Source organism: Rousettus aegyptiacus, unplaced genomic scaffold, assembly GCF_014176215.1.
Source record: "Rousettus aegyptiacus isolate mRouAeg1 unplaced genomic scaffold, mRouAeg1.p scaffold_m13_p_1, whole genome shotgun sequence".
Lineage (NCBI taxonomy): Eukaryota > Metazoa > Chordata > Mammalia > Chiroptera > Pteropodidae > Rousettus > Rousettus aegyptiacus.
The window spans coordinates 69,805,388-69,817,189 of record NW_023416284.1 but is presented as its reverse complement, the minus strand read 5'-3'; the positions used below and the strand labels follow the sequence as shown (position 1 = coordinate 69,817,189).

The 11,802-nt window shown below is 38.5% G+C and overlaps 1 protein-coding gene across 6 annotated transcripts in view; it reads right to left on the bottom strand.

Moving 5' to 3' along the window:
- Nucleotides 1-932: 932 nt before the first annotated feature.
- MBOAT1 (membrane bound O-acyltransferase domain containing 1) overlaps nt 933-11,802 on the bottom strand; it is a 96,562-nt gene continuing 85,692 nt past the window's right edge. For all 6 annotated transcript variants that reach the window (XM_016128101.2, XM_016128103.2, XM_036236782.1 and 3 more), the window contains one exon: nt 933-2,300. In XM_016128101.2, the coding sequence (XP_015983587.1) occupies nt 2,177-2,300 (124 nt within the window). In that variant the 3' untranslated portion in view covers nt 933-2,176. The remainder of the gene's footprint in view (nt 2,301-11,802) is intronic.

Here is an 11,802-nt window from a genome sequence, read left to right as displayed (position 1 = left end):
TTATTTAAAAAAATCTGATTCTGGGCAGTCACTAGGGAAACCAAAGGTCCCCGTCTGCCTAGAAGTGGCTGGCAAAGCCAGATGCTAGTCGTGCCAGTGATCACCTTTCCTTTTACTATCAAAGTCCTCAGAATTGAATATACTTAACTGCAGTAAAACCTAATCATATATCACTGAAATGTTAAATACGTCATTGTGATATGGATTATCTCATATACTTCATGCCAACGGGGATATATACCAATTTTGCTTGTGTGCAAGACATGTGCTTTTTTTGGTCTTGCGCCTCAATATTCCTGTTGGAAACAGACCCTGGCAGATTTTAAGAAACTATTTCCCCTCCCCGCTTACCCACTATCTAATATTCCTCCTGGACAGCAAAATAGGGTTGCCCCCAAATTTCCTGGTTAAATTGGGTGAGCCTCATACACTGGCCCAACTGTTACTTCTTACTTTCCACTATTTCACACAAAAACTACAGTTCAGATTCTAGTACACTCCCCCAGCACCAGGACTCTTTAAGGGACAAGCATGTCATTTCACATTTCATTGATCTAAGAGAAGTACCAGCAGGACACCTACCTCATGGAAAGACAGCTAACGGCTTTCTTGGGACAGGCTTGGATTCAAATCTCAGCTCTACCACCAAATCTGTGACTGTGGAGGTGGTTAGAAGACCTTCCTATTCTGCTCAGATGTAAAAGGGGAGTAATCTTATTTGCAAAGTTGGGAGTGAAGACTGGAAGTCACACCAAAACAAAGTCATCCAAATGCCTGACACAGAGGACAAACCGAACATGTTATAATGCTCAAGTTTTAAACAAGAAAACCTTTAGTTTGCACATATTCGTTAACACACACACACACACACACACACTCACACCAGAATGTCAGTCTCTACAGATAAAAAAAAAATTTTCTATTGAGAAATATTCACTTTATATAAACACAATTTTTATTTTGTAAGAAATTTTTAACCATCTGATTTGAACAAATTCTCTCCTCCCAAGGCATTTGATTGACAGCACACCATCATAGCATATAATTTATTATCATTGTTTTCCACAACATTAATACCATGTTTTTCTCCTACGTAGAATATTACCCAATATAAGTCCCCAGAAGAAGCCACGGCACATTCCTAGCAAAGACAGAAAATTGTCTTTCAAGTTTTGCTTTCCAACATGATAGTTCAACTAATACAAAGTCAGATTTAATCAGCTGTAAAAGTGGAAAATGAAAGTCAGCCTGTGTGTACATCATGACCATAAGCATGTACACCTCTATGAAAAGAGCAAAATATCTGCTGTTTCTTACCAAACTTCTATATAACTTTAAATTACTTTAAAAAAAAATGATTTTCTTAGAAGACATTCCACTTCCTCTGATGGTATGATCTCTGGGTGTTTTATCAGGGTCATCCCTGCACAAGCAGATCACACATTGTGAAATGAAAAAAACCTGGAAAATAGCAGGTTCCTGGACTCCTGGTATACGTGTACAGGAGACTTTCTGATTTCCAATTTTGGCTCAGTTCAGAAGAAAAAAGGGAAGAGATACATCCCTGAAAAAAAAAATGCAGCCTACTTTAGGGCGTGCTTGACTTTCAGTCCATTCAAGTGTTCACGGTGAGTCTTCCTGGCTCATAGGGATTTCAGGACTGTGAAAAACATCCTTCATGACCCTGCTCCTCCATTGTCTTCTGAGTGCAGTTACTGTGTTCAAAACAGTATGTCACAAGTCAAAGGATTTGGGGCTTCCCAAGGAAAAACCATATGTGGGTACGTTCTACTTTAAGAAACCTATGACAAGGCTTCTTAGCAATCAACTTCTGGAGCAGACGCATGGGGTCCCAACATCCAGGATTTCAGTGGCTGGAAACCATGCCAGAAAAGCAAAGACGCAGCAGCCCAAAACGGACCTTTTCTGAAGCTCTGGCACATTCTCCACATACCTCCGCCCCATTCAAATCTCCTATAAAATATTAAAATGAATCAACTGGACATGGCCAATTTAATCATATAAAAAGGCATTATAAAAATACTCCCTGCACTTAAAAAAAAAAAAAAAAAAAAAGCATGTAAACGTTGCCTCAGTCACCGGAGAACCCTCGAGCCTTTTCATCTCATCTTTCCAACGTTTTGTGGTTTTCCATGTCCAGCTTTTCTTGGAGGTATCAATCTGTTTTGTTCTTAACAGAGTTCAGAGTCTGAGGCTGCCTTTGAATATGAGCTTGTGGTCTGATTGGCAGAAATAGTATGATCAGGAGACTTATGATGTGTAAATAAAAGTACATGGACCTAGGGATAAAAACATGAAAATTATATTTCAAATTAGTATATAAATAGGAAACGTCACATGAATGTAATTACATCTGCAGTCTGGAGAGTGAAAGCACCACTTCTGGAGGAACAGACACGTTTGTAATCAGGCTCATCATGATCCACTCCACAGGTAACTCCCTTGGGTGGCGGTGCAAGCCATAGATGGACTGAAACCACAAAACCCAGCAGAGCAAACCGACCAGCGCATCTGTGGATAGACTCATGGTACTGTCCCACTGACATAACATACAAAGAGAATGAACCCCACAAAAGCCAGAACAAAGTCTTAGGATGCAGGACCAAATCCAAATGCAGTACTATGTTCCCTAAACACAAATGCAGCAACACTTTAGCTAATCTACTCAAGTGTAGAGGGATCTTCTTAGATGTATTAAGAGCCAGAAGAAACCAGATTTTGAAAACCTAATCTGTAACTCTAAAAGAATTTAATCCAAGCTAATAAGAAACAAGATTTGCTTTTGAGGTTTGTGGACTTTTATTGCCTAAGTGTGATATTCAGCACACTGAGTATAACGTAGACATACAATAAATACTGGGCATATCGCTAACGCAATAAATTAGAAATGGGCTGCATTTGCACAACTGTTATATATCCATTTGGTAAAGCTGAACTTATACTGTCTTCAATGCTTTCTGAATATCAAAGGAAAATAATGTTAAAAGGGGGAAAAATCCCACCATCGATTTATGTATCATTCCTCAGCTTCTGTGACAAGGTCAGGCACATTAGAATCAGATAACTCTCATAACCCCTACACTTTCCTTGAGCAAGAGGAATGGCCTCCCTGAAAATATCTACAGAACAGTCAAGAGATCTAATAGAACCAAACAAATCTTCACTCATTTACTCTTTCAACAAGGTTTTACTGTTTAGAATGTACCAGTGAATTAAACTGGAAACTACAAAAAGGCTGAGCTGCTGCCCCTTCCCTTGAGAAAAGAAAACAAGGCAAGTACAGGAGTACTTGTCTTTTGATAGTCACTAAATTTTTATTGTTGTTGTTCTTACTCTTATATTCTGCCAGCCACTACATACACTGTGGTGGGTTGGATAATGTCCCTTTAAGGATATCTACATACTAATCCTGGGAACCTATGAATAGATTGCCTTCTGTGACATAAGGGACTTTGCAGATGGATCACATTTAGGAACTTAAAATGGGGAGATCATCCTGGGTTATATGGGAGGGCCCAATGTCATCACCTGGGTCCTTATAAGAGGGATGCAGGGCGAGTCAGAGAAAACCGGAGGTGTGATGATGGAATCAGAACTTGAAGTGATGTGCTCTGAAGACTGAGGAAGGGTCCGTGAATACAGGAGAACAGGCAGCTGATACGTCTCTCTTACGGATTGTTAAAGAATTCCAGAAACTAACTTGGTTTAAAGAGAACACCTTCCAAATGCTAGATGTGGCTCCTCATTGCTCTTGATGTTGCTACTTGAGAGAGGACTGGGTGCTTGTTTACTCTGCACCGATGTCACTGCTGCGCCAATTCCCAGCACAGGCCACAGGTGATGTGGGCTTCTGCTCCACGGCTGTGGCTCCCTTAGTTCACATCATATGCTTAGACGTCTCCTAGAACTGTACACACAGGCCACGGTGGTGGGTCCTCAATATATACACTTAACCACAGTCCTTTCCAGAACCAACCAAACCAACTCTTAAGTGCCAGTTCTGACTAAGCCAATGACTCAGGTATGCATTCTACCTCCAACTCCCCAATTCAAATGAATTCCATCTGGGGACCCTTTCTTTCCTTTAGCTACCATCCTGGACCACAGTGACACAGCTTCTGATATTTGAGTGCAGTGAGAGGAGATCAATATTTTGTTCTTAAAACATTGAAAGTTTTATTTCCAAAGTCTGGATTTTTCATATAAATATTTTCCCAATAGTCCCTTCATACCAAGAGATACTAGAAAAGAGCAACTAAGTAAATGATCATATCAAAAATTTCTGAGGACAACCATTACCTAGTCACCTTATATAACCTCCCATAAGAAAAATGTGCTCAAAGTTTACATACGTATCCATATATATACGACAGCTGACACAATTTTTAAAACTGTTCCTCACTAGACACTGTTTCACCTCACTGGATTACATAGCTCGGCTCGCGCTTGCTCACACACGCACGCACACACACACACACACACACACACACACACACACACACACTTTCTCTCTCTCTCTCTCTCCCTCTCCCCTCCCTCCCTCTTCTTACTTCTCTTTCTCCTCTCTCCCCTCTCTCTCCTCTCTCTCAAAGGTGACTTTCCCTGTTACTCTTCATGTCATATATTTAATTTGAAAAATTTTTCTCAGTTACATTGAAAATACAATATTAGTTTCAGGTGTACAACATAGTGATTAGACGTTCATATAACTTATAAAGTGATCAACCTGATGAGTCTAGTACACTCCTGACACTATACTTAGTTATTACAATATTATTGACTATATTCCCTATGCTGTACTTTACATCTTCCTGACTTTTTGAGTAGAAATTTGTACTACTTCTTTTACTTCTTTTACCTTTTTCATCCAGCAACCCAATACACCTCCCATTTGGTAACTATCAATTTGTTCTCTTTATCTTTGAGTTTGTTTCTATTTTAGTTGTTCATTTGTTTTTTCGGATTCACTTACAAGTGAAATCACAAGGTATTTTTCTTTCTCTGACAAGTCATATTTCATTTAGCATAAAGCCCTCTAGGTCCATCCATGTTTTCAAAACTGGCAAGATTTCATTCTTTTTTTTTTATGGCTGAGTAATATTCCATGTTATATATGTACCGCCTCTTATCCATTCATCTACCAATGGACACTTAGGTTGCTTCCGTATCTTGGCTATTGAAAATAATACTGCAGTGTACACAGTGGTGCATTTATCTTTTCAAATGAGTGTTTTGGCTTTCTATGGACAAATACCCAGAAGAGGGACTGCTGGGTCATAGAGTAGTTTTATTTTTAATTTTTTAGGAAACCTCCATATTGTTTTCCATGTGGCTGCACCAATTCGAAACCCCACCAACAGTGCATGAGGGTTTTTCCTCCACATCCTCACCAACACTTGTTTTTTAATTTATTAATGATAGCCATTCTGACAGGTGTGAGGTGATATCTCATTATGGTTTTGATTTGCATTCGTGATGCTGAACATCTTTTCATATGTCTACTGGCCATCTGTATGTCCTCTTTGGAGAAATGTCTATTCAGGTCCTGTGCCCATTTTTTAACAGAATTATTTGGAGGGTTTGGGGTGTTAATTTGCATGAGTTCCTTCTCTAATTTGGATATTAACCCCTTGCTGAATATATTATCTTCTCCCATTCAGTAGGCTGTCTTTTCAATTTGTTGAGTTTGCATTGCTGTGTAAAAACATTTGTTTAATATAGTCCTATTTGTTTATTTTGTCCTGTTTTCCTTGCCGGAGGAGATATATCTTAAAAACAAACAAACAAACAAAAACTATTACTATGAATGGTGTAAAAAAGTTTACTGCTTATATATCCTTCTAAGAGTTTTATGGTTTGGGGCCTTAAGTCTTTAATCCATTTTGAATTTATTCTTGTATATGGTGTAAGAAAGCGATACAGTTTCATTCTGTTGCATGTATCTGTCCAGTTTTCCCAACACCATTTTATCAAAGAAACTGTCTTTACTCCATCATTGTATGTTCTTGTTTCTTTTGTTATAGATTAAGTGACCATATAGGCATCGGTTATTTCTAGTCTATTCTGTTTGATTTGTTTGTTTTATGCCAGTGCCATACTGTTTTAATTACGATAGCCATATACGGTTTGATATTAGGTAGCACGATACCTCAAACTTTGTTCTTTCACAAGATTGCTTTGGCTTTCGGGGCCTTTTGTAATGGTTTCACATAAATTTTGGGATTATTTGTTCAAGTTCTGTGAAAAATGCCATTGGTAACATGGTAGGGATTGCATCCAATCTGTTCATTGCTTTGGGTAATATGGACATATTAACATGTTAATTTTTCCATCCATGAACACAATATATCATTTATATCTCCTTTGATTTCTTTCTTCAGTGTCTTATGCTTTTCTGAGTAGAGGTCCTTTATATTCTGGTTAAGTTAATTCCTAGGCATTTTATTCTTTTTGATGCAATTGTAAATGAGATTGTTTTCTTAGTTTCTCTGACAGTTCGTTATTGGTATGTAAAAACGTAACCAACTTCTGAATACTAATTTTGTATCCTACTATTTACTTAATTCTCTTATTAGTTCTAATAGTTTTTTGGTGGAATCTTAGGATGCTCTATTTATAGTATGTCACCTGCAAATAATGAGTTTTACTTCTTCCTTTCCAATTGGATGCATTTTTTTTCTTTTTCTTGTCTGACTGCTGTGGCTAGGACTTCTAATACTATGTTGAATAAAAGTGGTGAAAGTAGGCAACCTTGTCTTATTCCTGATATTAAAGAAAAAGCTTTCAGCATTTCACCAGCGAGTATGTTAGCTGTGGACTTGTTATACATTGCCTTTATTGCGTTATGTTCCCTCTATCCCCAGTTTGCAAAGGGCTTTTATCCATAAATAAGTATTGGATTTTGTCAAATGACTTTTATTCATCTACTGATATGATCATACAAGTTTTATCCTTTATTCTGTGTATGTGGTTTACCATATTAATTTGAGGATACTAAACCAACTTTGCATCCTGGGGAAAAAATCCAACTTGATCATGGTGTATGATCTTATTAATGTATTGCTGAATCTGGTTTGCAAATATTTTATTGGAGACTTTTGCATTTATGTTCATTGGGAATACTGGCCTATAATTTTCATTTTTTGTAATGTCTCTGTTGCTGGTATCAGGGTAATGCTAGCCTCATAAAAAGAGTTTGGGAGCCTTTCCTCCTCTTCAATTTTTTTGGAATAGTTTGATAAGAAGAGGTGTTAATTCTTTGAATGTTTGGTAAAATCCACCTATGAAACCAACTGATCCAGCTGGAGCTTTTATGTATTACGGGTTTTTTCATTGCTGATTGATTGTTGATATGTTTTTGTTTCTTCTTGATTCAGCCTTAGAACACTGTATGTTTCTAGGAATCTATGTATTTCTTCCAGTTTGTTGGCACATAATTGTTCATAATACTTCCTTATAATCTTTTGTATTTCTGTGGTGTCTGTTGTCACTTCTCTTTCATTTCTGATTTTATTAATTGGACTCTATTTTTTCTTGGAGTCTGGCTAAAGATACATCAGTTTTGTTTCAAAGAACCAGCTCTTGGATTCATTGTTCTTTTCTATTTGATTTTTAGCCTCTATTTCATTTATTTCCTTCTGATCTTTATTCCTCCCTTCAGCTCACTTTAGGCTTTATTTGTTCTTTTTCTAGTTCCTTTAGGTATAAGGTTAAATTGTTTGAGATTTATCTTGTTTCTTGAGGTAGACCCATATCACTATAAATTCCCTCTTACAACTGCTTTGTTTGAGACCCACAGAATTCGAGCCACTGTGTTTTCATTTCATTTGTCTCAAGGTATCTTTTGATTTCTTCCTTAATCTCATTAACCCGCGCATTATTTAGTAACATGTTATTTATCCTGCACATTTGTGTGTTTTTCAGTTTTCTTCTTGTAACTGATTTCTAGTTTCATTCATTTGTGGTCAGAGAAGATGCCTGACATAATTTCAAATTTCTAAAATTTACTGAGACTTGGTTTGTGTTCTAACATGTGGTCTATCCTGGTAAATGTTCTATGTGCACTTTTAAAAAATGTATATTTTGTTGCTTTGGGGTAATGTGTCCTAAAAATATATCAGTTAAGTCCACTTGGTCTAATGTGGCATTTAAGGCCACTGTTTCTTTGTTGATTTATGTCTGGGTAATTTACCCACTGATGTCAGTGGGGTGTTAAAGACCCCTATTATTGTTAATCTCTCCCTTTGTGTCAGTCAATATTTGCTTTATGTATTTAGGTGTTCCTATGTTGGGTACATGAATGTTTGAGAGTTATATCATCTAGTTGTAATGATCCTTTTATCATTATGAAATGTCCTTGTCTCTTGTTTCATACAGCCCTTGTTTTAAGGTCTATTTTATCTAAGTACTCCCAGCTTTTTGTTTGTTTCCATTTGCATAGAATAATTTTTTTGATTTCTGTACTTTCAGTCTTTGTATGTCTTTTGATCTGAAAAGGGCCTCTTGAATGTAACATACCTATGGGTCTTTTTCCCCCATTCAGATACCCTGTCTTTTTATTGGAGCATTTTAGTCCATTTGCATTTAAATTAATAGGTATATAGCTATTTTCATTTTGTTTTCTGATTGTATTTGTAGGTCTGTTCCTTATTCTCTTGCTCCCTTGTATGTCGATGACTTCCTATAGTGCATTTGGATTCCTACTTCTTGAATATCTCATAGATTTTTGGCTTGTGGTTGCCACGTGATTCCTATATACCAAACTATATTTACAGTAGTGTATCTTAAGTTGGTTGTTTAAATTTGAACATATTCTAAAGTCACTACAATTATACTCATCCTCTCCACCTTTGTTCTTGTCATTATTTTTTACTTTTTGTTTGTGTTTTTGTGTGTATCCCTTAATTGTTGTTATTACAGATGGTCTTCCTACACTTGCCTTTTAACCTTTGTACTAGCCTTATAGTTGGTTACTCACTGTTTTTACTGTTTCCCTTTGTCAGAATTTTTCTTATTCCTGTATTTTATTTTTCCTATTTTTGATCTTAAAGAAGTCCCTTTAACTATTCTTGTAATATAACTTTAATGGCGATAAGCTCTTTTAGCTTTTTCTTGTTTGAGAAACTCTTTATATTTCCTTAAATTCTAAATAATAGCCTTGCTGGGTAATCACTATAGGTCTTTGTTTTTTAGCACTTTGAGTATTTTGTGCCACTCCCTTCTGGCCTGCAAAGTTTCTGTTGAGAAATCAGCTGACAGTCTTATGGGTGCTCCCTTGTATGGAACAAACTGCTTTACTCTTGCTACTTTAAGATTCTTTAACATTTGGCATATTAATTATGATGCATCTTGGTGAGGGCCTCTTTGGGTTCATATTGTTTGGGACTCTCTGCTCTTCTTGGACTGGTATGTCTATTTCCTTTGCCATGTTAAGGAAGTTTTCAGTCATTAAATCTTCAGATACGTTTTCAATCCCTTGCTCTCCTCCTTCTGGTATTCCTTTGATGAGAATCTTGGTATACTTGATAGAGTCCCAGAAGTCTTTTGTGCTGTTCTAACTGGGTGTTTTCTAATATCCCATCTTCCAGATTGCTAATTCATCTAATTGATCCTCTGCTTCATCTAATCTGTTGATTCCCTCTAATGTATTACTCATTTTGGTTAATGTATTTTTCATGTCTGACGGGTTGTTTGTTTTCTATCTCTTTGTTGAAGTTCTTACTGAGTTTATCCTTTAAGTTCATTGAGCATCCTTATAACTAGTGCTTCGAACTCTGTAGCTGGTAGATTGCTTGTGTCCATTTCGCTTAGTTCTTTTTCTGGAGTTTTGACCTGTTCTTTCATTTGGAACAAGCTTCTTTGTCTCCTCATTTTGGCAGACTCCCTGTATTTCTCTGTGTTATATCTGCTAAATCTCCTAACTTTGTGTAGTAGGTGTCTGAGGCCCTGTGGTAATGTCTCCCTGCTTACCTGAGTCAGGTGTTCCAGGGGAGTCTCTTGCATGGATTGTGTGTGCCCTCCTGTTGTAGTTGAGCCTTGGTTGCTGTTTGCACATCCGTAGTGAGAGTAACCCTCAGGCTGACTGGCTGTGAGAACTGGCCATGACTACAGCATATAAGCCATTGTGTGGGGGCAGACTCCACAAAGCAGGAGTCACTTTAGTGGGGCCCTGGTGCCAGCTGAGTCTGCCCTTTTGGTGTATCATTCGTGGAATTGGTTGAATGGAACTCTAGTGTGATCTGAAGCCAGCCACCAGCTTTGCTGGTTCTGAGACTCATAGGAGGGACTCAAGTGCAGGCTAAAGTAATCTTCCATTTATGCCTAGTTTGGGGCCACCTGGTGGGAGTTACAAAGTGATCTGTGGTTGGCTGCCACTTGTGCTGGACTTGAAGGCACTTCCAAGAGGCTATGCTGCAACCTGAGGCTGGCTGCCACTAGTGCTGGGCTTGGGACCTTTTGGTGGGCACGCTATATGAGCTAAAGCCAGCTGCCACTTGTGCTGGGTTTGTAGCTGCTTAGTTGAAGCAATGTTCCAAGCCAACACTGGCGGTAGTTTATGTCAGGCTTGGGCCACCTGATGGGCATTAAAATGCAAGTTGAGACCTGTTGCCTCTTATGCTGGACTTAGGGCTACTTAGTAAGAGGTACAGGGCACACTGAGGCCAGCTGCTGCTTGTTTGGGGAACTTTGAAAGATTTTAAGAAAGTCTACAGAACAAACTGAGGCAGCCTGCTTGTATGGAAAACATGCTAGAAGTGACGCAGGTTGGGTGTGCAAGTTGGGTGGGGCAAAGACTCAGGGAATTACCAGGATAGAGCAAATGGTGTTAGCCAGGTTATCGAAGAGCTCAGAGTTGGCACCTGCCTTACCAGGTTAGCTGGGTGGAGTTGCAAAGCTCCACAGAGAAACAATGGAACCTTCCACTGCTGCCATTCCTGGTGAGAGCTGCCCTGACCCCTACCCTTCCAGCCTTTGCCCTGAAATTAGTCAATTAAATTTCTCCCTATAGGTCCGTGGCACTTTTCAAGCTGCTGTCCCAGTACTGCTGCCAAGAGTGATTGAGTTTATGAGCAAGCAAGTCTGTGTGGGCCCTTTAAGAGGATGCCTGGGACACCAGCAGCCCTCGGTCTCGGTTTTCACAGCCAGATAGTATGGGGACTCCTTTTCCTGGCACTAGAGGCCTGGGCTAGGGAGCCCAGCATGGGGCTGGGAACTCTTGCTCCTCAGCGGAGATCTCCTGAGGTATGCCTCCCAGGTGCCAGTTTCCTGTCTCCACTCCCCTAGTTGCATATCTTCTTTATATCCTTAGTTATAGAACTTCTGCTAGTGTTCAGATGGTTCTCAATGGTGGCTGTTATATAATTTAGTTGTGGTCAGGGGAAAAGGTGAGCACAGCATTTCCCTACTCCACCATCGTGACCAGAAGTCTTCAGAGTAGTAATAGTAATCTAACCAGAAGACAAAGAGCCATCTGCAAGTGACCATCTAATGTATTATATAAATCGGGACATTACTAAGTGAAACAGCTCTACAGACTAGTTCAACCAGTGTAAACCAGAGGTAGCTCCAGTTTTTAGCTACTCACCTAAAATACACTTTTTTCTTATATTTGGCTTTAACTGTTCATATGTAGCCAAATCTATATTGGGGCAATTATGTTAGATTAAGGCCAAATATTTCAGAAATGAAAAGAAAAAAAGTTTAAGTCCTCTGACATCCTATATTTCTCTAAAATTATAAAGACTATATGTTTTTATTATGGAAAAGCTCAACTAAATTTAT